The 26,402-nt window shown below is 45.7% G+C and overlaps 1 protein-coding gene and 1 long non-coding RNA gene across 4 annotated transcripts; both read left to right on the top strand.

The window, feature by feature from the left end:
• Positions 1–438: 438 nt before the first annotated feature.
• On the top strand, positions 439–13,390 carry LOC133002243 (NACHT, LRR and PYD domains-containing protein 12-like). 3 transcript variants are annotated; one of them, XM_061072014.1, is made up of 11 exons: positions 439–464; positions 855–970; positions 1,416–1,531; positions 1,632–1,751; positions 2,202–2,416; positions 2,636–4,430; positions 7,952–8,125; positions 9,458–9,631; positions 10,977–11,150; positions 11,525–11,698; positions 12,654–13,390. In XM_061072014.1, the coding sequence occupies exons 4-11, from the start codon at positions 1,702–1,704 to the stop codon at positions 12,676–12,678; spliced, it is 2,781 nt and encodes a 926-aa protein (XP_060927997.1). In that variant the 5' UTR covers positions 439–464; positions 855–970; positions 1,416–1,531; positions 1,632–1,701; the 3' UTR covers positions 12,679–13,390. The 3 variants fall into 3 exon arrangements, with proteins under 3 accessions (XP_060927997.1, XP_060927994.1, XP_060927995.1); XM_061072011.1 differs by having other exon boundaries at positions 2,633–4,430; XM_061072012.1 differs by lacking the exon at positions 439–464 and having other exon boundaries at positions 840–970; positions 2,633–4,430.
• Positions 13,391–25,294: 11,904 nt separating this feature from the next.
• LOC133002242 (uncharacterized) lies at positions 25,295–26,395 on the top strand. Its single transcript, XR_009678241.1, has 3 exons — positions 25,295–25,327; positions 25,780–25,895; positions 26,326–26,395. It is a non-coding gene; the product is annotated as an uncharacterized LOC133002242 (long non-coding RNA).
• The last annotated feature ends 7 nt before the right edge of the window (positions 26,396–26,402 follow it).

Raw genomic sequence — 26,402 nt, 5'->3', positions numbered from 1 at the left:
CTCCGTCTGTCTTCTGAACGAGCAGACACGCCAATGTACACTGTGTTTTATAGACGGCCTAATTCCACCTGAAGCCAAATGAACGTGACAGATTAAAAGGATCTATTAACACAGATCTGAAACACTCTTCTACTCTGCATTCAGGAAACTAAAACTGAGGTCAAAGATTTATTACAACATGTTCAGGTCACAAGATTTTTAGAAGCCGAAGTTTAATACATCGAGGAGAGAAACATTTGACCTGAACAGTTGAAATGTGAAATGTTTAAATGTGATGAGGAAACATTAAGTCAGTGCAACGGTGTAAATATGCTGTTAGTTAAATCCTGTTCAACGTGGAACTGCAGTCACAGTTTTTTTTTTATGTATTTCTTTTATTTTGCCAGGTGTCTTTTTTGAAGGCCCACAGCGGGAACTTCCGGGCGCACCCTTTTCTATCTCAGAAGCAGATTCCCCAGCTCTGGGTAAGTCGTGTCTCTCTGACTGTTAGTGTTTTAGTTACTATCTTATGGTTAATTTAGTGTATGAAACGTGTTTAGTAATATGCAACTTTTGCAACTTTTCTTTTGTAGATGACTGTGACTGTGTCCCGTTGTATGTTACAGAAAATAAAGTTAAACTGTTTCACTAAGCCTGAGTCAGTGAAGTGAATGAAGAAAGCAGACAGAGACCGTCACATCAGCATCAGCCTCTGTTACGGGTTGAAATAGTTTAATGTTTGTTATTGCAACAGAGGCTTTTAAATTCGTTTTACTCTGGATGAGCGTGGCTCTCTGTTCTGTTTGTCAAATACGTCTCTTTCTCCCCCCCCCACACACACACGCACACAGACACACACACACACACACACACAGAGTCACGTGATTTCCAGTAACTGCAGAGAGGAGGAGGAGCCTCGAGTTAAAGTGAAAGTGTTCAGACTAGTTCTAACTACAAGGAGCAGACGGAGGAGACGTGAAGTCTGAGGCTGGTGAGTGTTCAGCTACATTTATATTATTCATTCATATTATTTCACTGTCACAGACTCTTGGTCAGTTTTCTACACGTGGACTTTAGAGAGAAGAAGATTCAGGATGAACTTCTATCGGTCAATTAACAGTTTGACTCAATGCGAGAGAGAGAGAGAGAGAGAGAGAGACTATTGTCCTTCACCTGAAGTTTGTACTCTTAATGTAACTCCAGCCTTCCTGAGGTTTCTGATGTGATCACTGTATTTCCTTTTATTTAAGAAGTCCTGTGTAGTCAAATAAATACTTGTACTACAAACTATAAAGCCCTGCATCTATTTCACAATAAAAACATCAAAAAAATAAATGAATTGATTCAGTCAACAGAAACGCTGGAGTGCTTTTATTTGGAAATGGGCAGGCTACAGGAAGTGTTGCAAATATTTGTGTTTGTGACGTTTTCAACAGATAAACATTGAAGCTGGTGTGAAAGATCATTTCACTGAGTTCTGCTGTAAACTGAGCGCAGAACGAGAAGGAAATAGACCAGACCTTGAATATCTAGACAAGCAGCGCGGCCTGAAGTAAGAGACCTGCTACAAACATGTGAACCTCCAAACTGAATCCTCAGAGAATGAACCAGTGAATGATGTGTTCTGAATAAAAACATGTTTGTGTTTGCAGAGGTCAGGACCACAGACTGAGAGCAGAGTCTCCAGGGTCCAGCTGTCTGTCTCTGAAGAGTGACTGGTTCATGGATCCTCCTCCACACTTCAGTAAAGAACCTGGACCCTCACACACAGAGTAAGAGACTGTTTCTACTGGGACCTGCTCTAAAGAGGATCTAGTTTCCTCTAGTGTGGGCCCTGCATTAGGACACAGCTTCATTGAAGTTGGTGACTAATCTCTCAGAATCACTCAAAGAGCTCAGACCTCCACCAAGAACCAACACGCTCCTTATGAAACCACTTTGAAATCCACTAGAGACTCATTTTGATTTGGATCTGCACCAAATTACACACACTGGTGAACATCAGTCCTCTGAACATGTCTGTGAAAGAGGACCCCCCCACCCTGATCTGGTTCACAGACCACAACCTTCTACCAAGTTTACTGGTAATCTGTTGTTTGTTTATAATCCCACTAACAAACCAACCAACACACAAACATACATGGGGAAAACAAAAGCTCCTTGACAGAAGTAATGACAAACTGTGACTGTGACATGTGAGTTATCAGGACATGTCTTCACAGGGAGAGGAAGAGGAGTCATGTTTCTGAGGAGGAGCAGTCGTCCTGCTGTGCTTCGTGTCAGGACGTCCTGAAGGATCCAGTCTCCACCAGCTGTGGACACTGGTTCTGCAGACAGTGCATCACCTCATACTGGGACCAGTCTGGTTCTTCAGGAGACTCCTCCTGTCCCCAGTGTGGACAAAGATCCAGAACAGGAGCTGGAGCTCAGACAGCCGGTCAGAGCAGCACTGTACATGTGTCTGCTGATGTCTTCACTTCTGACAACAGCACATGTGGTTTTGTTTTGTTCCTTCATACAGCATCAACATTTAACATCGTTATAAAAGCACAAAGTTAAAAAGCTTTTATTTTCTGTAGTTTTTCTGTATCTGATGAAAACAATCAGCAGATTATCAGATTCTCTGTCTCTGACATTGTTTCTTGTCTTTCAGCAGATCGTGGTCTGCAGGAGGTTTTAGGTGACCATAAGCTCAGTCTTAGGAGGAGGTGTGAACATGTGACTGAAGGAAGTGATGAAACAGGAAGTAGAACCCTCCTCAACAGGATCTACACTGACCTCTACATCACAGAGGGACAGAGTGAAGAGGTTAATACTGAACATGAGGTGAGGCAGCTTGAGACGGCTTCCAAGAAGAAGATCCTCCACGACACTCCCATCAAGTGCCATGACATCTTTAAAGCCTCCACTGACCAGCAGAGCAGCATCAGAGTCGTCCTGACCAACGGCGTCGCTGGCGTTGGAAAAACCTTCTCGGTGCAGAAGTTCACTCTGGACTGGGCAGAGGGTTTAGAAAACCAGGATGTGGGTCTGCTGACTGTGCTTTCGTTCAGGGAGCTGAACCTGGTGCAGGACCAGCAGCACAGTCTCCTCACGCTGCTCCGTGTTTTCCATCCAGCGTTACTGAAGCTCACGGCAGAGACGCTCGCTGTCTGTAAACCTTTGTTCATCTTTGACGGCCTGGATGAAAGCAGACCTTCTCTGGACTTCAACCACAGGGAGCTTGTATCTGAGGTCACACACAGGTCATCAGTCAACGTGCTGCTGACAAACCTCATCCGGGGGAATCTGCTTCCCTCGGCTCTCGTCTGGATCACCTCCAGACCTGTGGCGGCCAATCAGATCCCTCCTGCATGTGTTGACAGGGTCACAGAAGTACGAGGCTTCACTGACGCCCAGAAGGAGGAGTACTTCAGGAGGAGATTCAGTGATGAAGAGCTGTGCAGCAGAATCATCTCACACATCAAGACGTCCAGGAGCCTCCACATCATGTGTCAAATCCCAGTCTTCTGCTGGATCAGTGCTACAGTTCTGGAGCACATGTTGACCACAGACCAGAGAGGAGAGCTGCCCAAGACCCTGACTGACCTGTACTCACACTTCCTGCTGGTTCAGACAAAGAGAAAGAACAACAAGTACGAGGGACATGAGACGACTCCACAGCAGCTGACGGAGGCTGACAGGGACGTTCTCCTGCCTCTGGGGAGGCTGGCACTTAAACATCTGAGGAAAGGAAACATCATGTTCTACCAAGAAGACCTGGAGCTGTGTGGTCTTAATGTCACAGAGGCCTCGGTGTACTCAGGAGTTTTTACTGAGATCTCCAGAAGAGAGTGTGTGATCTTCCAGAAATCAGTCTACTGCTTTGTTCATCTGAGCGTTCAGGAGTTTCTGGCTGCAGTCTACATGTTCCACTGTTACACCGAGAGGAACAGAGAAGAAGTCAACAACTTCTTGGGAACATGTGGGGACACAGACAGTACCTTCTCCCTAGATGACCTCCTGAAGAAGACCATGGAGAAATCCTTCACTAGTACAAATGGTCATCTTGACCTGTTTGTTCGCTTCCTTCACGGCCTCAGTCTGGAGTCCAACCAGAGAGTCTTAGGAGGTCTGCTGGGTCGGACAGGGAACAATCCAGAGATCCTCCAGAGAATCATCAACAACCTGAAGGAGATGAAGACTGATGACATTTCTCCTGACAGAAGCATCAACATCTTCCACTGTCTGACTGAGATGAACGACCACTCAGTTCATCAGCAGATGAAACAGTTCCTGACGTATGGGAACACATGGAAGGAGAAACTCTCTGAGATCCACTGCTCAGCTCTGGCCTACATGCTGCAGATGTCTGAGGAGGTTCTGGATGAGTTGCACCTGGGGATGTTCAACACATCATACCAGGGTCGACAGAGACTGATCCCAGCTGTGAGGAACTGCAGGAAGGCTCGGTGAGTCCAGACATGATCAATAACATGTTCAATCAGTGGAGATGAGTCGTTCTTCAAATACACTCTGTGTGTGTGTGTGTGTGTGTGTGTGTGTGTGTGTGTGTGTGTGTGTGTGTATTATTATGTACATATTCATTCTAATTGTTCTCATGTAAATATGAGAACATCTAGATCAGATGGGGAGAGTGAAATCTAATGTGATCACTGTGCTGGAGTTTGAGGGTTCAGACATACGACCATGTGGGGCCAAGGGAGGTTATTATATATACTGTATATATATGATCAAACAGCTAGCACAGTGTGAGGAGACGATCACTGAATCACTGAAGAAGCAGGAAATATAGTTTATTCTTCTTTCTGGTCAAACTAGAGTTCCCACCCTGTGTTTGTCCTCCACCACCAACCAGTGCAGTGTCCGTCCCTCCAGGTTCCTGACATGTTGACTTCACAATAACATGAGGTCACTGTGACCTTTGACCTTTGACCACTGTTGGGGTAGAGTCCTGACTTAGAACAAAGAGTCGTAAAACCTTAGGCCAGGCTCGGGAAACCCCTTACATTTAAAAATCCAGCATGTGGCCCTTATCACCATGTGGCAGCAGGTCACTTCCTGGGCCCCCAATGTAAGCCCGCCCCTGGGGGCCAAATCCTGACAATTCAATTGGCCGGGGGCCACACTGACCCCTGACCCCTCCTCCCAGGGGGGAGTCACCTGAGACATGACTTAAAAAGGCTGAGCTCACAAACTTCTTTCTCTCTTCACTCCGATGCTGATGTGACAACGGGACCCCCCCCCCCCCCGGGGTCTCACCAGTTAACCCAGCAACTTAAGGAGGCAACTAACTTCTCTTTTTCCTCCGATGCTGACGTTCCCATCAGGCCCTTTCGGGTCTGTCCAGAGGTTCCAGCAACTTAAGGAGGGAACTACTTTTCTCTTAACTGCTCTTTTTCACTCCAGCACTGACGTTCCAGTTAGGCCTCCTCAGGTCTGACCAGAGGTTCCCGTTGCTTAAGGAGGCAATAAGATGTTTGTTTCAATTCATTTCATTCATTTATCTTAGTCGACGTTTTTATTTTGGAAAGGACCTTTCCTGTTTTAACTTGGAAAGATCAAACAGGAAATTGCTCGCTGGACGATCTCAAACTGTTTCATTTTCCCCACGGACTTTACTTTTGTTTTTCCAACGATCTACAAACGGCCTCAAACCAGCCGTCCCCTGCAGAAGCGCGACGTTCATCCCGCTGAGGAGTAAGAGGCAATCCACTCCGTTCCTGTAGACCAGCACGTTCTCCGCTGTTACAGAAGGAAGGCGAAGTTTCATTCCGTCAAGACAGCAGGAATAATTTGCTTCCTTTTCCGGTCCAGCGGCCGAGCCAGGAGCTCCGCTCGTGAGAGAGACCACGTGATTCACTGGCCCCCGACACATTCGCGCCGAGTCGCAGGCACATCGCGAGGGTTGTACAGTAAGAGACTTATGTTGTCTGGGCAGATGTTAGTTTTGATACGTAACATATTATTTAATATTTGATTGTATTTGTTGCGAGACCGCTGAGTCTCATTGTTTTAGCCGGCTACGACGAGCCGCTACTTCCGGTTCATTTCCGGGTTTTGTGTTAGTGCTTGAGGCCGCGAGGAAAGCCTCCGCCCGCACTGTTAAAGTCTGTGTGAGTCTGCAGTGATTTCACCGATCAGAACCTCGGCCCACAACGCTCGCTTGAGGGCTGAGGGGTGAATCACTGTTAACTCATCTCAGGCGTGTATTTTTAAGAGCTTCTTTGAACTCTCCTTACATGTCTTCTCTCTCTCTCTCTCTCTCTCTCTCCTTCTAAACCGACCTATACACACTTCTGACCTGTATTTATAATACAGGTCATGTCACATAGTTAAATCTATGCTTAGAGAGGCTGAACACATCTGGAAACCATTCGGCCCCCAAAGCCAAGCAGAGATAAGAATTCTCTTTGTCTAAAATTTCCTTTGTGTAATTCATGTGACGACCACCAGTGTGCGCTCCGGCCACATGGTGTCATTAACATAGACTCCATCTTGAATAACGCAAGTTAACCCACCATTTTGAGTCTATTATTGCCACGCCTCCGCTCTCTCTCTCCTCCCATCCTGGCTCTAAATTCATAACGGCTCCGCCATCTTGTTTTGTAGTCAATCCGCCATTTTGAGAGTTTTTAGGCCTTGATTCCACGAATCATGATCGGCCTCCATCTTAGACGTGATGTCACTACGCGTCATCGCCACGCCCCCTTCTTTTTCTCTCTCTCTCGCACACACACACACACACACACACACACACACACACACACACACACACACACTTTGATAGACACAGACAGATACACACACACAGAGACACATAGATGGACCAGAGGTTACATGCGTGTTCTAAATTGTGATAAGCTGCTGTTGTTATCTTTGAAATATGGGAGTTTGTTAAAATGATAAATCATTAAATAACACTAACTTTATTTCACATACACACACATAGACACACACACACAGAGAGACACTTTGACACAGACACACACACACACAGACAGACATACATAGGTAGACCGCAGGTTTTACATGTATTTTCTGAATTGTGATAAGTGCTGCTGCTGTGTTTATCTTTGAAATATTGGAGCTTGTTAAAATGATAAATCATTGAATAACATTATAACTTTATTTCCCCTTTTTAATAAATACTTTTGTAATTAAAGTATCTGTAGTCTGTGATTATTTGTGCATAAGTGTGTGATTGCAGCTGGATTATGATTGCCTGTGCTCGAACTTAGAAGCCTTCACTGTTTATTAAGTAATCGTTAATATTAAAATATTGACATTATTAATTTGACATTTATCATTATGAGACTGATAATTATAGCTTGACATCGTTGGTCCCTGGGAAACCAGGGTGGTGCCCCCCTTTCTCAATTATTAATATAGATAGTATTATTCTTGAATTGATAATTTTATGGTTTTTTGACTAATTATTTTAATTATTCTTGGTTGATAACCTTATCATTGTTAATTGATAGCTTGTACTTTCTAATTGATGATTCCTATTTTCTCATTAGTGGTTTTATTGTTATTTGATTACTGATCATCTTCAATTAATAATTTAATTATTTTTGATAGATAATTTTTATTTTAATAATCATATTTCATGATTATTAATAATTAGCCAACGTCAAGTCTACTCCTATTGCACAACACCACTAAAATCTAATCAGTTTCTCTTTGAGTCAAAATGTGAGGAAATCCCCCAAAAGACAGACTTGAGATATAATGTTCAAGAGGCCATGAACATGTTTTGTGACCTTGACCTTTGACCTTTGACCACCTGAATCTAATGAGTTCCTCTGTTAGTCTGAATGAACGCTTGGATCAAATCTGAAAGGATTCTCTTGAGGAGTTTTTAACAAAGAGGGGATTTACCAGGGTGAGGGTCACATGATCACGTTTTGAATGAATGTTGTTTTTTCTGATTTAATTCTCACAGATTTGATATTTTCTTTAATTACAGACTCACTGGTTGTTTCCTCTCAGAGACTCACTGGGAAGTCGTATCCTCAGCTCTGAAGTCAGACCCCTCACATCTGAGAGAACTGGATCTGTGTGGAAGCCACCTGCAGGATTCAAAAGTGAAGCTGCTGTGTTCTGGACTGGAGAGTCCAAACTGTCGACTGGAGACTCTGAGGTACTTAAAGGTCCCATCATGCCCATTTTACCACAAGTTGATATGGTTCCTTGGGGTCTTAATGAAATGTCTGTAACATGTTTTGGTCAAAATACCACAAGGATCATTTAAAACAGCACCCTTGTTACCCTGTCAAAAACAGTCCTCCTCAGATTGACCTCTTTTGAGTGCCCCCACCTCCCCCCCTCTCACTGCTCCACCCCCCCCGTCACCCCTCGCCCCCCCTGTCACTCACACACACACACATCCAGTTTCACGTCTTAAATCTCCCCTTTGCATATTTATGGTTGTTAAAATAATTTTAAGTCACTGTCCTACACATATACTTCTGTATCAGTTTGTTGTGTTTCTTCATTGAAGCTACAATTTTCAAACTACTACACCTTTTGATAAGGATGTACATTATTTAAATACATGCATTAGATATGTGTATACAGTATATAATTGTATGTGTATATTTATTCATACAGGGCATATATTCTTAGAGCGCGCACACACACACAGACACACACAGACACACAGACACACACACACAGACACACAGACACACACAGACACACAGACACACACACACAGACACACACACAGACACACAGACACACACAAACACACACAGACAGACACACAGACACACACAAACACATACAGACACACACACACAGACACACAGACACACACACAGACAGACACACACACAGACACACACACAGACACACACACAGACACACACAGACTATAGCTTTGGAGGCTAACACTGCTGCAACTTTTGCGGAAATGCACTTAAAACCCTATGAGTCTATTTTAAAGTGTGTATATGTATATATATATATATATATAATACGAATGATCAAACAGCTAGTACAGTGTGAGGAGACGATCACTGAATCAGTGTTGTGGATGAGAATCACTGGCGGTTCCTTGAAACTGAAGAAGCAGGAAATATAGTTTATTCTTCTTGCTGGTCTAACTAGAGTTCCCACCCTGAGTTTGTCCTCCACCACCAACCAGTGCAGTGTCCGTCCCACCAGGTTCCTGACATGTTGTATTCACAACAATATGTTGACCACTGAAATCTAATCAGTTTAAAATTGGGTCTAAATGTGAGGAAATCCCCTAAAGACAGACTTGAGATATCATGTTAAAGAGGACATGTTCTGTGACCTTGACCTTTGACCTCTTATTGAATCTAATGAGTTCCTCTATTAGTCTGAATGAATGCTTAGACCAAATTTGAAAGGATTCTCTTTAGGAGTTTTTAACAAAGAGGTTTTTGTATGAATGTTGTGTTTTCTGATTTAATTCTCACAGATTTGATATTTTCTTTAATTACAGACTCTGTGGTTGTGGACTCTCAGAGACTCACTGTGAAGTCGTATCCTCAGCTCTGAAGTTAGACCCCTCACATCTGAGAGAACTGGATCTGAGTGGAAACGACCTGAAGGATTCAGGAGTGAAGCTGCTGTGTTCTGGACTGGAGAGTCCAAACTGTCGACTGGAGACTCTGGGGTCATTAAATCCTTCTTCACTTTTCAGAATTTCTTTCTCATTGGGTCATTATTCATTTAACTTGTCTCAGTTCTGCTCTGCTCACTGTCCCTCAGTCATCTGTCCCTCACCCAGCCTGTCAGTCACGTCCACCTCATCAACTCCATTCACCTGCACTCACCTGCTCCTGATCACTGAGAAAGTGTCAGTAAATAACATGTGGACTGAGGCCGAGCACTCGTCCTCCTCAGGTTTTCAAAATAAGACACATTCTTATTGAAACACGTTGGACAGTTGATAAGTATAGAAACAAACAGGAAGTGACAACAGGAGCCGTCCCTACTTTAAACAGTGTTTAATTACACAAACCTGCTCAGTGACCAACACACAGAGAAGAAGCTGATGAATGAAACAATGGTCCAACATGTCTGATCTGATATTTATCTTCAGGTCACAGACTGGACTGAGGTCAGCAGCATGTAGAGAGTCTGTGTTGACATGATGACTAGGGTTGGGTACCGAGAACCGGTTCCAATATGGAACCGGTTCCAATACAACAGGTACCTACCCGGAACGAAATGCAACGGAGATTTCGGTGCCTCATTTCGGTTCCTGAGCCAATTGAAGACTGAGGTCTCCGCTCGTCCCGCCTCCTCACACTTCCACTCCTTCCTTCACTGGAAGCGGGGGCTCCCGTTGGGCCCCCGCGGGCGCGGCTGCCGGTGGACAGACTGTTGTCGGCGCGCTGCCCGCGCCGCGTGCGTCAGGGCTCCCGTGCAGGTGGGGGGGTGGGATCTCTCCGGGTCGGCTTGGAAAGGCTCGGGGCGGGAGGAACGAAGACCACGCCGAGAAATGTTTCATAAAAGCAACCGCATTTTAGGGGGACGAAGGCGGGCCAAAGCCTGCCTGCGACAGCCCCAGCCGCGGAGACACGAGGGGGGTCTCTGAGTGATGGAAAAGCGACCCTCAGTCTTCAATTGGCTCAGGCACCGAAGTCAGAGTCACGAGTCAGAGTGTGTGTGTTTTGCATTTATTTTTATTTATTTAAGTATAGTGTAAACTTTTGTTAACAGTTCGTATGTTATTCATAGTTTTAAGTTAAAAAGGGTTTTGTATTTATTTATATTTATAATCTACTTTAAACAGTTCATATATTAGGCAATAAAAACAGCCTTTCTTAGTCAAGCATTGTTTTGTGCACTTTTTTGAAAAAGTATTGGTTCAGGCACCGTTTAGGCATCGGTATCGTTTTAAAAGTATCGGTTAGGAACCGGTATCGGATAAAAACCAAACGATACCCATCCCTAATGATGACGATCAACAACAACAGGAGGACACATTCTAATATTCATATTTCTTTATCCAGGTTGAGTCTCTGCGGACTGTCAGAGATCAGCTGTTCTTCTCTGGCTTCAGCTCTGAGGTCAAACCCCTCTCATCTGACAAAACTGGATCTGACTGAAAACAAGCTGCAGGACTCAGGAGTGAAGGAGCTGTGTGGTTTTCTACAGAGTCCAACCTGTCGACTGGAGACTCTGACGTCAGTTCACTGACTGACTTTTGTAGATCTCATATCTATAACCAGCATTTATACACAATTTATCTCATTTAATTCTAATTTAACATAAATCCTCTTCATACATAACGTGAACTCATTCATTAATTAATCTGTGACATTTCGAATATTTAGCTACTTGTTAAAACACTGAGTTCTGTATTTCCTAAACTGATCTGCAGGACAGAGACTGGGTCCAAATAACCTATTTTCACTGAACCAGGACTCGTTTTTAGTCCAACATGTCTGATTTCATATTTATCTTCCATGTTATGAATCTGTGCTGACATGAATATGTGTCTGTTATTTTCACACATGAACTCAGTTTAATTTACAGTTAAGTTTTATTCTTTATCCAGGTTGATGTGGTGCAGTCTATCAGAGATCAGCTGTTCTTCTCTGGCTTCAGCTCTGAGGTCAAACCCCTCTCATCTGAGAGAACTGAATCTGTGCTTCAACGACCTGCTGGACTCAGCAGTGAAGGAGCTGCTTGATCTACAGCAGAGTCCAACCTGTCGACTGGAGACTCTGAGGTCAGTAGATGGTTGGAGTCAGTCCACGCTGCTTTCATCAGTATTTTACTAAACACAGTCAGTATCACAGATCCAGGGTCTGTGCTACCAAACAGGATTTGTGGTTATAAGGTTAACTTCAGGTTTAGTTTTTTCAGTCCTACGAAGCTCGCCCACTTCTTAACGAGGTAAATCACCATGGTAACTTCTGATGAACGGCTCACCTGCTCCAGGTTAAGTTGGAGATCAACCCGTATCAAAGCTCCGCCCACTGACCACAGTGACTCTACACTGTTGTGTGGTGCACACTCTCCTTAAAGGGACGGATAAGGGAAGTTTAAATCAACGTCTGGTTGGTTCAGTTGATCTCTAACTCACCCAGAACATCTCAATGTCTCCAGACTCATCCTGTCCCCAAAACACCAGATGACCTCAGTCAGCTTCCTGGAGACAGGTCCATGTGTGTGTCCTCAGAGACAGTGAGACAGTGTGTGTCCACAGAGTCAGTGATCGTCCTCAGAGTCAGTGAGACAGTGTGTGGCCACAGAGACAGTGTGTGTCCACAGAGACAGTGAGACAGTGTGTGTCCACAGAGACAGTGAGACAGTATGTGTCCACAGAGACAGTGAGACAGTGTGTCTCCTCAGAGACAGTGAGACGGTGTGACAGTGTGTGTCCTCAAAGGTCACAATTTGTCAGAAGCAGATGTTCATCAACACACAGTAAAACATGTCTTCACCTGTAACAGCAGTAAATCTACCTCTCATGTGTCCACTCTGCACTTTGACATGCAGAGGACACACACTGAGCTCTTAGCGTGTTCATTCCAACACGTGAACATGAAGCAGAGAGGACGCTGCTCCACCTCTGAACAGGACTGAAGTCCCTGCTGCTCTTTCTACTGGATGAGCTGCATCACTGACTCACAGCTGATGAAGTGAGTCTCTGTGACACTGATGTCTTCTTCTCTCAACAGCTGGTGGGGGTCTTCGTTGGACTGAGAGTGAAGAGGACATTGTGTGTGGACGGAGGCTGAGCTGTGTCCTGAGGATCCAGAGGCTGAAGCAGCAGCAGCTTGTGTGTAGTCTCCAATCTACACAACCCCTAATCTGCATGTGTTTGTGAGATGAAGCCGGAGCACCTGGAGAAAACACGTGGAGAACATGCAGACTCCACACAGGAAGACCCATCTGAACCGGATTCAAACCAGCAACCTTCCTGCCCCGATTGTGTTTATTCACATGAAGAATGTGTTTATTGAAATGACACAACACAAGCAGAATATACAAACCCTCTTTAAAGAGTCACATCCAGTGTGTTTAAGTTTGTCTTTATTATTTTCCACCTTTGTCCCTCAGTCTGTCTCCATGTGTGTAGAACCACATTCTGTGTATATGTTTGTTTATGATCTTAATGTTCCTGGATTCACGTAACAAATTGATTTAGCTCCACACAAAGTTCAACACATTGACGTTTTCATTTCTGCATCAGGTGCAGAGCGGTGGTGGCTTTTCTACTTTTGACCCACAGGTGGCGCTGCAGTATAACAGCAGCACATCCCAGTCAAAGCCTTTATATTCAGTCTATGAGTCAAACACATGGATCATTTCCTCTGTGACAAACCAGATGTAACAAGAAGAAACACATCTCAGAGAGAAAAGTTCTGTTTCTACTTGTCTCTGATTTAATGCTCAATAAACATCCTTCCACCGACTTCACTGGAATCATGACTCTGCTTTTCTTTCCTCTTCAAACAAACAGGTGGAAACATCTCGTCCTTGGTGCAGGTAAAAGAACAAAATCACCAGTTTGACATCATGGAGACAACCAGAAGAAAAGTGAATGAGACATTTACAGTATGAAGAAGACTCGATGAAGAGCAGAGCATCTTTAAGTCTCTGAGGAAACTGTTTAATAAACATTTGACCATATTTAATAGAAAACTGACCCAAGGACGTTTTATACAAACGTAGATGAAGATTCTTGTTGTGCTTTCTCGACCACTACCTCAGAACAACCACCAGGGGGAGACTGTAGCAGCCTCTGGGAACAACTGCATGCTGGGAAATAATTGATGATGGGAGGTTCACAGCAGAGACACGGGACAGAAAGTGTCTGAGAGATGATGTCCTGAAGACAGTGGACATGTTGGGCCTGTTGAGTTGAACAGTTTGTGTTATTTTGTGGAGACACTTGTCTCAACATGATGATGTCACTTCCTGTTCCAGCCCGTCTCAGTTCTTTGTGACTTCAGGATCAGAAATGTTTGACAGAGTCAGTTCCTGACAGGCTCCAGTTCTCACTGTGTGGAGAGGTCATCATGTGACTTTGTGATGATCCGTAACACACGTGTGTCAGTGTAACATGTGACTGTGACGCCATGTTCATGAACACGCTGCTCTAACATCTGACCAGCAGATGTTGAAGCTCTGAGGTCACTTCCTCTGCAGCAGAGTGAGACCATCATCTCTTCATGGAGCTGTGCACCAGGCTGTTGTCACGGTGACCAAACACAAAGTGTGAACAACACGTCGTCCAAAGGATCCGTTAGAATTCCATCAAACACATTTATGGGATATATATTATTGTAATATTATAGCTTAATAATCAAGCATCAAGGTGAGTGCAGACCTGCGTACACTCACAAATCTGATATCTTATTTATTCCTTTAATTATTTGTACTTTTTGATGTTCTCATCGTATCGTATATCTTGTTTTTACTGTCCATCCATTGGGCTTCACCTTCATCGTGATGCTTTCTTCATTCAGCAATACTTCCACGCTGGAGGAAACGGGCTGAAGAAGGCGTTTGTGGAGAAAAGTCCTGAACTGGCGTCGCTGCGTTACGCCCTCTCCCTTTACTCCCAGAGCACCGACGCTCTCATCAAGACCTTTGTCACCACGCAACACTCGCAGGGTGATCACACACACACACACACACACACACACAGCGACACACACACGCACAAACACACACACACACACATACAGATATGACTTGTGTGCTTATAACTGATGAAATGTTTCTAAATGTCTCTTCCTGTCTCAGTGCACGATGGAATGGGCATCAGAGTCACCGGCAATGAAAAGATTCGACCTGATCGGGGTAAGTTCACAACACTCAAAAAATAAATGTGGTTCATCGAGTTCCTCAGGGAAATATCAAGTTCTTTGTGGAGGTTCCTTATAGAAAAATCAGCCTCAGAGAAATCTCTTCCTTGCCCATGAAAGCAGTTATGAATCTGTAATGGTTTTAAAATATTGTACTTTTTATTAAAATGTTTTGTATGATTCTTTGACTGGTGCAGGCTCAGGGGTCCAGAGGCCGATCGGAGAAGCCGTCCTGCAGATCGATATGATGCTCGGGAAAGAACGTAAGGTCAACGTCAGAGGTGAGTCGCTTCAGAATACAGTTAGAATGTTTAAATTAAACCTGAAACTAAATCCACAACAAGAAAAAGAAAATTCACACTGGATTTGTGTCCATCCAGTTTGTCAAGCTGAAATCTGAGATCCGTCCTGTGGAGGAGGGAAGATGAGGAGCAGAGGCACGGACACCGGCGCTGGAAACTGGATCATAAATGGAGATCTGGGTTTAGAGTCAGGGCTGCGTTTCAGTTTTCCTCAGTAAACACAGGCCGATAAAGTGTCTGAGTGATAATATTCAACATGGGGCAGTAGGACGCAGGAAGATGTTCTCTAAAATGTCAAAAAAGAAAAATGATTATCAGCTGATTTAAATCAACAGCTCGGAGGACAGAGATCATTTAAGTTCCAACGACGGACTATTCAAGTCGTCAGTTACATCCGGTGTCTGTCACCTGTTGACCATCTCGGGTTCTGTCCACCTGACTTGATTCTTGAATCTTGAATCTACCTGACAGAACGAGAAGATGCAAACGTATCTTACATCAACTGAAAGGAGCCGTAATCCCACATTATTGAACCGTGTGAGGCCTAATGAAAATGTTCAGTGACATCACTGTTGACAGTTTCCCAAAAGACGTCATCAGAAACCTGCTGTCAACCAGTGAAGTGATGTCAGGAATAATAGAGTGGAAACAACAATAAAACAGCTCATGATAGAAGAAGTGCATCGAACATCAGCACCAGATTCATGTGGTTCATCCACAAAGTTTTTAAAATTCAGTTTGACGAGCGAGCGGCGTTCTGTTGAGCAGCTGCGAGGAGAGAAGTTCACGCTCGTCTCACACTCGTGCTCATGGAAGCACTGAGATGCATTTAGAGCTCTAACAAATACAACTTCTCAGTAGATACCATCCAACAGCTAACAAATATAAAACACAGCAACGTGATCGTCTTAGCCAAGTTAGCCAGTTAGCCAAGAAAAACTGCACCAGGGCTGCAAACTAAAAAATAAAACAGCTCATGAGAGAAGAAGAGCAACACACACCGAGCGACTGACGTCTGTAGCTCCAGATTCCCGGAGGTGGTCGGAACACGGCCGCCGTTCCAGAGCTTTTCTGTAGGATAGACTTCCGACGGGGACGGATTCTGTCCAGATGCTGCTAACGTGCGTTTTGCTTTGTAACGACAAAACGCTAGTCATATTTTTCCCAGAGTGAAAATATAAAACCTTGAAAAGAAAGAAAACACGACGCACTGCGGTCGGAGTGCGCATTGTTAACGATAACGTAGCCTTAAAAGAAGCCAGCTGGCTAACACAGCTAGCTCACTGTTCTCCTACCTAAAGCTAAGTGGGTTCGTCCCCATCGACATTTAAGTCAAAATACTTTTTTCCCTGAAGCAAAGAATTCTGGGCATCGTAGTTAAAAGAGTAAGACGAAGAAAACGCAGCTTCTCTGCCTCGTGAGAAGAAAACGTTACGTCGGAGGTTTAGAACTTAGCTCTTCTGTTTTAACCAGGTGTTGATGAAACTGTGACCGTGACGACTGTTGACCCGTCGACCTGCTCTGAATAGAAAACCAAAAAGATGACACCTGTTTTTTAACGGTTCAAAAGTGCGAACACCTTCACGGAGAGAACCTGGAACGGTTCTGCTAACAATTCAATTATATCCCCTTTTTACAGTTTGAAGATGAAATGTTCCCGATGCCACAGCCTTGCCGTGCATGCACAGCCTGTACGGATCATACGATTCCGAGTATCGGATATTTTTACCACAATCTGATGGAAAAGGAAAACACATGCAGGTTTAACGTATAGCTGATCCACACTCTTCTCTGTTTACCACGTGCCAAGGAACTCAAGGGTTCAACGAGCTCCCTGATGGAATTCTGGGTTGCTGGTCGGACGCGGACGTGGCCACGGTGAACGTCCCGCCTTCTGATGCACGTTTGCCAAAAACTAGCTGCACTTTGGCTCCAAACTCAATTTGTTTGGTTGAGACAAGATAGTTCGGAGACTAGTTTAGAGTTTTGTCTTTCTGCTTCTGTTGTATTAAAACAAAAACGTGTGTCCACAGTTGAGTGTAAGTGGGATTTTTCACAGTGGCCACAGCTGCAACGACAACTGAGCTCTGTTTAAAACCAAGTGTAAGTTTGTAAAAAAAAAATCAAAGGAAAATGCCTGTGAGCAGAGCATGTATTTATTGTATAAAATCTAACTTAACTAAAATTGTGATCTTTTTCATGTCTGTACTGTGAAATATGAAGAATGATCAAATGTATGTAAAGTACTCATCATTATTCTAATGTGACATATGTTGAATATACTTGTAACAATATTTTGTACATAAAATATTTATGAATCAAGGTCGCGGGTGCTGTTCTCTGTGTGTGTGTGTGTGTGTGTGTGTGTTAAAGAGTGAGTCTTTAGCTCTAAAGATTGAGCTGGTGGCGAGGACACACGCTCACTTCTAACTTAATCAATGAATTTGATTTTATTTGTCCCACAGTTTGTCTCTTGTGGCTTAATAAGAAGTGTCAGTCGCCAATAAACCGGACAAAAAACAAGAAGAAGACGTTCTTATTGATTCTCCTCCTACTGATCACAAACACTTTTCATTTGATATATCAGGGAAGGTGAGACGTGAAATTCAGAAACACAGACTTCTAGGATTAATCTTGTCATGTGCTAGAGGCTGCTAGCTCAGTCTAATCTAATGTTTACTGAACATTTATTCAGTGTCAGCTTCTGTGTTTAGCACTAACAGGTGTTGGGGAGGTCCCAGTGATCTGACTTTTAAACAAAGAACCATTACAAGGCCTACACGCAATGCTGAGACCAGCTCTAGAGTTTTCCTGGTGGTCGAACCCCTACCCCCCCCCCCAGCAGGCCCTGGGGGGGAGATGCTGCACGCAGCCCTGCAGAGACCCTAATGAAACCTGAGACGTCCACTGAGGGCGAAGCCCGCCCCTTGTGGTCAAAATCTGACAGTCCATTGGCTGAGAGCCCACTGAACCCCATGACCCCTCCTCCAGGGGGCATGTACCTGGAAGGTAGGATAAAACAGCTGAGCCCCCTCAGAACTCTGCTTTTTTCTGCACTAATGACCTCTCCAGGTCTATACAGTTGCTACAGGGAGCAACCACAGCCATTCCCTGCTTAAAGACTTTTGAACCAGACCCCCAGGTCTTTCCAGATGTTCCAGCTGCTATTGGGGGCAACTACAAACGTTTGTTTTTAATTCATTTCATTTTTCTTTCTTTTATCTCAGTCAAAGTTTTATTTTTTATAGGACTTTTTGCTGTTTTAACTTGAAAGACTGAAACAGGAAATTCGCTCGCGGGACGAGCTCAGACATTTTCCACACGGACTACTTTTCTTTCCACACAATCTTCAACCGGCTACAAGCAGCCGCACATCCCTGCAGAAGAGGACGACGTTTATTCCGTCAAGGCAGCACGAGGAAATTCGCTCCCTTTTCCGGTCCAGCAGCCGAGCTTCGTGTCACCACGAGAACCACCGAAGCACCGCTCGAGAGACCACGTGATTCACTGAGCTCCCGGCACATTCGCACAGACGCGCACGCACACCGCGAGGGTTTTACAGTAAGAGGATATTTTGTCTTGGCAGACACTAGTTTTAATACTTAGCGTATTGTTTAATATTTGAGTGTTTTTGTTTATAAGACCTCCGTGTCTTCATTGTTTAGCCGCGGCGAGTCGCCACTTCCGGTTTCCGGTTTGACGGCCGCGTTTGTGTTACAGTGAATAGGGCCGCAAGAAAAGCCTCCGGCCGCGCTGTTTACGTCCGTGTAAGTCTGCAGTGATTTTACCGATCAGAACATTAGCCCACAACGTCCGCTTGGGGGCTGAGTGGTTAAATCACTGTTAACTTGTCTCTGACTTTGATATTTCCTTGCATGCTCTCTCTCTCTCCTCTCTCTCTCTCTTTTCTCCTAAACCTACCTACACACCCGTTCCGATCTGTATTTATACAGTTCATGTCACATAGATAAATCTATACTTAGAGAGGCTGAACACATCTGATCACAAGCCATTCGGCCCCAAGGCCAAAGCAGAGATAAAGAATTCTCTTTGTCGGAAAATTCCTTTGTGTTAAATTCACGTGGCGACCCCCATTTTGGCCTCCGGCCACATGGTGTCATTAACATAGGCTCCATTTTGAATAACGCGAGTTAGACCACCATTTTGAGAGTTTATTATTGCCACGCCTCTTCTCTCTCTCTCCTCCCCTTTTGGCTCTTTGGCCATTTTGAGAGTTTTTAGGCCTAATAATTCCTTGAATCATTATCGGCCGCCATTTTGGATGCGACCAGACCACGTCACCACGTGACTGCGTCATCGCCACTCCCCCTTTCTCTCTCTCTCTCACACACTAACACACACCCACATACACACAAACACACACACACAGAAAGACAAACATAAACCATAGGTTTCACATGTGTTTCTGAATTGTGATAAGTGGTGCTGCTGTTATCTTTGAAATATTGGAGTTTGTTAAAATGATGAATCATTAAATAACATTAACTTTATTTCACACACACACACACACACACACACAGAGAGACACATTGACACAGACACACACACACACAGACAGACGTACATAGACCACAGGTTTTACATGTATGGTCTGAGTTGTGATAAGTGCTGCTGCTGTTGTTATCTTGAAATATTGGACTTTGTTAAAATGATGAATCATTAAATAACATTAACTTTATTTCCCCTTTTTAGTAAATGCTTTTGTAATTAAAGTATCTGTAGTCTGTGATTATTTGTGCATATGTGTGTGAATACAGCTGGATTATGATAGCCTGTGCTCGAACTTAGAACCCTTCATTGTTTATTATATAATCATTAATATTAACTATTGAGATTATTCATTTAACATTTATCATATGAGACTGATATTTATAGTTTGACTCGTTGGTCCCTGTAACCAGGGTGGTGCCCCGCTACAATAAGTAATAATTACAGATTGTGTGGCGTGCACTCATGGGTGTGTCCTCTCACCCAGTGGGTCGATGGGAAATGTAAAGTCTGTAGCTATATATACTTCCCGTATGGGGAACATGTGCCTGTTCTTCCTGACTACTGATTAAACAACAGTAAGCAGTACCTGCGTCTCTGCCTTTCCTTGTCCTGCCACATTGGTGACCCCGTATTTTTGAACATGTTCGAGGTGAAGGAGGATATTGTCCCTTCCTCATCGGGGGAAGACGTTTTTTCTTCCCCGGCTCCCGTGGACCGTGTCTCCACGACGACCATGGCGCAGCAGCTTCCAGGATCGAACAGCTCCGCGGAGCACGTTAAGCTCCCGGAGTTTTGGCAGAACGACCCCGCGCCGTGGTTTCAGCACATCGAGGCTCTCTTCCATCTGCGAGGAGTAACGGCAGACGACTCCAGGTATTATTTGGTGGTCGCGGCTTTGGACCAGCAATCCACCCGGCGCGTGATGCAGCTCCTGCGAGCCCCGCCGCTGCGGGGAAAGTACACCGCCATCAAGCAGCTTCTCCTCCGGCGCTACAGCTTGTCAGCCGCGGAGAGAGCGGACAAGCTACTGTCGCTTCCCGGTTTGGGTGATGGTTCGGCAGTGGACCTGATGGACGAGATGCTGTCGTTGCTGGGCTCCGAGGATGAGGGTTTCCTGTTCCCGCACATCTTTCTGCGCCAGCTCCCGCTGCAGGTGCGCGCAGCCCTCGCCAACTCTTCCTGTTTGGCGGCCGGCGACTTCCGTGGATTAGCTGAGGAGGCGGACCGGATCCTGCTGACTTCGAGGAACGTCTCCGTGCAGAGTGTGGCCGTGGAGTCCTCGCAGTCGACGTTGGAGAACGAGGTTCCGGCAGTGACGGCTGCAGTCTCCACCCGCACACAGCGCGGCCAGCTGTGTTTCTTCCATCAGCGCTTCGGCAGCAAGGCGCGCCGCTGCGTTCCTCCGTGCGCGTTCCAGGCACCGGGAAACGGAAGAGCCGGCGCTCGGTAGCAGCCGTGGGCGCTGGTGATCAAGAGGAGCTGCTGTTCGTTCATGACTCCATATCAGGTAATCAGTTCTTGGTGGACTCCGGCTCGCAGAAGAGCCTTCTCCCTCCTGCAGCTACGGACCTCTCGGCCCGTGGCAGTGGTCCGCGTCTGACAGCGGCTAACGGCTCGGCTATAGAGACGTTTGGTACCAAGTCTGTGACTGTGTGTTTCAATGGACGCAAATTTCTGTGTGATTTTGTTGTAGCCTCCATTACGGTTCCTATTATCGGAGCAGATTTTCTGTGCACTAATGGGTTGTTAGTGGATGTAACTAATCGCAGGCTCATTGATGCTGTGTCTTTTGCGTCTTTTCCGTGTCAGTCAGGGGGACCCGGGCCGTTAACACACGCTAATTTTGCGGCGTCAAAGGATGTCTTCCAGCGCTTACTGGCGGAATTTCCTTCGCTGACAACGCCCGCATTTTCTGCCGCGGTTACTAAACACGGCGTGGAACATTTCATTCCCACTGCCGGTACGCCCGTTTTCGCACGTTCGCGTCGCCTCGACACCGTGAAGTTAGCCACCGCGAAGGAGGAGTTTGCTACCATGGAGCGTTTGGGGATCGTTAGGCGGTCCAACAGCCCGTGGGCTTCACCGCTCCACATGGTGCCCAAGGCGGATGGTTCTTGGCGGCCGTGCGGCGACTTCCGCCGTTCAAATAACATTACGGCCCATGACCGTTACCCAATTCCGCATGTTCAGGATTTTTCGATTCGTCTGGCGGGCATGACAATTTTTTCTAAAATCGATTTGGTGCGAGGTTATCATCAGGTGCCTGTGCGGGCAGAGGACGTGCCCAAGACTGCTGTCATTACGCCGTTTGGGCTTTTCGAGTTCCTGCGGATGCCGTTCGGCCTTAAAGGCGCAGCGCAGACGTTTCAGCGATTGATGGACTCGGTGCTACGTGACCTCGCGTTTGTTTTCGTCTATTTGGACGACATCTTGGTGGCCAGCTCGTCGGCTGATGAACATTTGTCGCACCTTAGGCAGGTTTTCCAGCGCCTTGATGGGCATGGTCTCATTGTCAACACAGCCAAGTGCCAGTTTGGGCTGTCTGTCATAGACTTTTTGGGCCATCGCATTTCGTCGCAGGGTGCGGTTCCTTTGCCCTCGAAGGTGCATGCAGTTGCGGATTTTCCCCGTCCGGTCTCGGTCAGGTCGCTACAGGAGTTTTTGGGCATGGTAAACTTTTACAATCGTTTCTTGCCGCGTGCGGCCCAACTCCTGCAACCATTGTATGGTGCTTTGAAGCTTAAGGAAGCCAAGGACCAGGTTGATTGGACCCCTGTGAGGATCCAGGCTTTTGAGGGGGCTAAGGCTGCCCTGGCTAACGCGGCGCTTCTGGCGCACCCCGCGTCTCGGGCGCCCATCGCCCTCACGACCGATGCTTCAGATGTGGCTGTTGGTGCAGTTGTTGAACAGCGGGTTGCGGGTGCGTGGCAGCCCCTTGCATTTTTTAGCCGCGGTTTGCGAGACAGTGAGCGAAAATACAGTGTGTTTGACCGGGAACTGTTAGCGTTGTACCTGGCTACGCGTCATTTCCGTTTCCTGCTGGAAGGCCGCCCTTTCACAGCCTTTGTTGACCACAAACCATTGACGTTTGCTATGGCAAAGGTGACAGAGCCATGGTCTGCTCGCCAGCAGCGCCATCTAGCGGCGATCTCCGAATTCACAACGGACATCCAACATGTGGCGGGTAAAGCGAACCCGGTTGCAGACTGCCTGTCGCGGGTGTTGGTGTGCCCTGTGCATCTTGGGGTTGATTTTTCCGCTCTGGCTGCCGATCAACCTGGGGACCCGGGTATCGTTGCACTGAGAGCTGCGAGTACCGGTCTGAAGCTGGAGGAGGCAGTTGTGCAAAATGGTGGGCCTGCCCTCCTTTGCGACGTCTCCACGGGCCGCCCCCGCCCGGTGGGGCCGGTTGCTTGGCGCCGTCGGGTCTTTGATATGGTGCACTCTCTTTCTCATCCGGGTGTCCGGGCGTCGGTGAAGTTGGTGTCTTCGAAGTTTGTGTGGCCTGGCCTTCGCAAAGAGGTCAAGGAGTGGGCGGCCACATGTGTGGCGTGTCAGCGAGCTAAAGTTCACCAGCACACTAGGGCGCCCCTCGAGCCATTTTTGATTCCAGCCAGGCGTTTTGATCATGTGCATATCGACCTTGTGGGGCCTCTTCCCCCTTCCCAGGGTTTTACACATCTCCTTACCATGGTAGATCGGACCACTAGGTGGCCAGAGGCGGTTCCTCTGTCTTCCACGACATCTGCGGACGTGGCACGCGCTTTTCTTTCAGCTTGGGTCTCACGTTTTGGTGCACCGTCTGATATCACCTCTGACAGAGGCCCGCAGTTCATTTCGGAGCTCTGGTCGGCGCTAGCAAAGTCTTTGGGCACACAGGTTCACCGTACCACTGCCTACCACCCCCAGGCTAACGGTTTGTGTGAACGTTTTCACCGGTCGCTTAAGGCGTCATTGCGGGCTGCGCTCTCAGATGCAAACTGGTTGGATCGGTTGCCGTGGGTGATGCTCGGGTTGCGCTCGGCTCCTAAGGCTGACCTGGATGCCTCGCCTGCAGAGTTGGTGCTCGGTCAGCCGCTCCGCGTCCCAGGGGAGTTTCTGCCTCACAGCTCGGCCCCCTTTCCGCGTCCTGCGTCACAGTCCGCTTGTGCACCGGTGCCCGTGCATCATTTTTCTCCTCGGTCTTTCGTGCCAACGGATCTCGCGACCGCTCGGTTTGTTTTCGTGCGTCACGATGCTCACCGGTTTCCCCTCCAGCCCCCGTATGACGGCCCGTTTAGGGTGTTAGAGGCGGGTTCTAAAAGTTTCATTCTGGACATGGGCGGGCGCAGGGAGCGTGTTTCGTTAGACAGACTTAAGCCAGCTCATCTGTTGGCCGGCGAAGAGGTGCTACCGGCCCGGGTTCCCCGTCGTGGTCGCCCCCCTTCTAAGACCCCTGTGTTGTTTTCTCCAGTTGTGCCTCCTGATCCTGTGTCTGTTGTAAATGATGTCCCTTCTGCTTGTTTCACCCCTGCGTTTGCGGACGGGGATCGGCGTAGCCGTTATGGTCGCCTCGTTAAACCCCCTGAGAGGTACTGACTTTTGTCCCATTTTGTATTTTTCCCTCTGGGTGTTCGGGGGGGGGCTGTGTGGCGTGCACTCATGGGTGTGTCCTCTCACCCAGTGGGTCGATGGGAAATGTAAAGTCTGTAGCTATATATACTTCCCGTATGGGGAACATGTGCCTGTTCTTCCTGACTACTGATTAAACAACAGTAAGCAGTACCTGCGTCTCTGCCTTTCCTTGTCCTGCCACAATTGTATCATTCTTAATTGATAATTTTATTGTTTTCATTAATTATTTAACTATTCTTAATGGATAACCTTATCATTTCTAATTCATTATTTTACTGTTCTTAAGTGATAGCCTTATCATTTTTTATTATTTTTAATAAATAATTTTTATTATTTTAATAATCATATTTCATGATTATTAATAATTAGCCAACGTCAAATCTACTCCTATTGCACAACACAGGTCTTTGAGTGTGAACAAATCCTAATAGTCTATTTTAGGATATGGTCTAGTAATTAGTTTCAATGATTTAATACGCTGCAGTTATCAGTTCCGAGTTATATACATTTTTGATTCATTTAGAACAACAAGGCTACAGGTGGAGTGCACTCACTGTGGAGAATTTCCATTTGAGATAACATGCAGGCTTGTTTCCCTGAAACCAATCGATTGGTTTGGACTTCAGACTTTCTTTGTTAGGTTTCCTCCGTCTGTCTTCTGAACGAGCAGACACGCCAATGTACACTGTGTTTTATAGACGGCCTAATTCCACCTGAAGCCAAATGAACGTGACAGATTAAAAGGATCTATTAACACAGATCTGAAACACTCTTCTACTCTGCATTCAGGAAACTAAAACTGAGGTCAAAGATTTATTACAACATGTTCAGGTCACAAGATTTTTAGAAGCCGAAGTTTAATACATCGAGGAGAGAAACATTTGACCTGAACAGTTGAAATTTGAAATGTTTAAATGTGATGAGGAAACATTAAGTCAGTGCAACGATGTAAATACGCTGTTAGTTAAATCCTGTTCAATGTGGAACTGCAGTCAAAGTTTTTTTTTTATGTATTTCTTTTATTTTGCCGTGTGTCTTATTTTGAAGGCCCACAGCGGGAACTTCCGGGCGCACCCTTTTCTATCTCAGAAGCAGATTCCCCAGCTCTGGGTAAGTCGTGTCTCTCTGACTGTTAGTGTTTTAGTTACTATCTTATGGTTAATTTAGTGTATGAAACGTGTTTAGTAATATGCAACTTTTGCAACTTTTCTTTTGTAGATGACTGTGACTGTGTCCCGTTGTATCTTACAGAAAATAAAGTTAAACTGTTTCACTAAGCCTGAGTCAAGTGAAGTGAATGAAGAAAGCAGACAGAGACCGTCACATCAGCATCAGCCTCTGTTACGGGTTGAAATAGTTTAATGTTTGTTATTGCAACAGAGGCTTTTAAATTCGTTTTACTCTGGATGAGCGTGGCTCTCTGTTCTGTTTGTCAAATACGTCTCTTTCTCCCCCCCCACACACACACACGCACACACACACACACACACACACACACACACACACACACACACACACACACACACACACACACACACACACACACACACACACACACACAGAGTCATGTGATTTCCAGTAACTGCAGAGAGGAGGAGGAGCCTCGAGTTAAAGTGAAAGTGTTCAGACTAGTTCTAACTACAAGGAGCAGACGGAGGAGACGTGAAGTCTGAGGCTGGTGAGTGTTCAGCTACATTTATATTATTCATTCATATTATTTCACTGTCACAGACTCTGGGTCAGTTTTCTACACGTGGACTTAGAGAGAAGAAGATTCAGGATGAACTTCTATCGGTGAATTAACAGTTTGACTCAATGCGAGAGAGAGAGACTATTGTCCTTCACCTGAAGTTTGTACTCTTAATGTAACTCCAGCCTTCCTGAGGTTTCTGATGTGATCACTGTATTTCCTTTTATTTAAGAAGTCCTGTGTAGTCAAATAAATACTTGTACTACAAACTATAAAGCCCTGCATCTATTTCACAATAAAAACATCAAAAAAATAAATGAATTGATTCAGTCAACAGAAACGCTGGAGTGCTTTTATTTGGAAATGGGCAGGCTACAGGAAGTGTTGCAAATATTTGTGTTTGTGACGTTTTCAACAGATAAACATTGAAGCTGGTGTGAAAGATTTCTGCTGTAAACTGAGCGCAGAACGAGAAGGAAATAGACCAGACCTTGA

This window comes from Limanda limanda, chromosome 5 (assembly GCF_963576545.1).
Source record: "Limanda limanda chromosome 5, fLimLim1.1, whole genome shotgun sequence".
In the NCBI taxonomy this organism is placed as follows: domain Eukaryota; kingdom Metazoa; phylum Chordata; class Actinopteri; order Pleuronectiformes; family Pleuronectidae; genus Limanda; species Limanda limanda.
Note: the sequence above shows the minus strand (reverse complement) of the source record. Positions and strands in the feature narration are given on the sequence as shown.

What these genes read in the sequence shown, in the direction of transcription:
- LOC133002243 (XM_061072011.1), top strand. Translation starts at nt 1,702, where the DNA reads ATGGATCCTCCTCCACACTTCAGTAAAGAACCTGGACCCTCACACACA. An exon ending in AGGAACTGCAGGAAGGCTCG is followed by an intron (nt 4,431 to 7,951) that starts GTGAGTCCAGAC and finishes CTTTAATTACAG; the next exon opens with ACTCACTGGTTGTTTCCTCT. An exon ending in TGTCGACTGGAGACTCTGAG is followed by an intron (nt 11,699 to 12,653) that starts GTCAGTAGATGG and finishes TTCTCTCAACAG; the next exon opens with CTGGTGGGGGTCTTCGTTGG.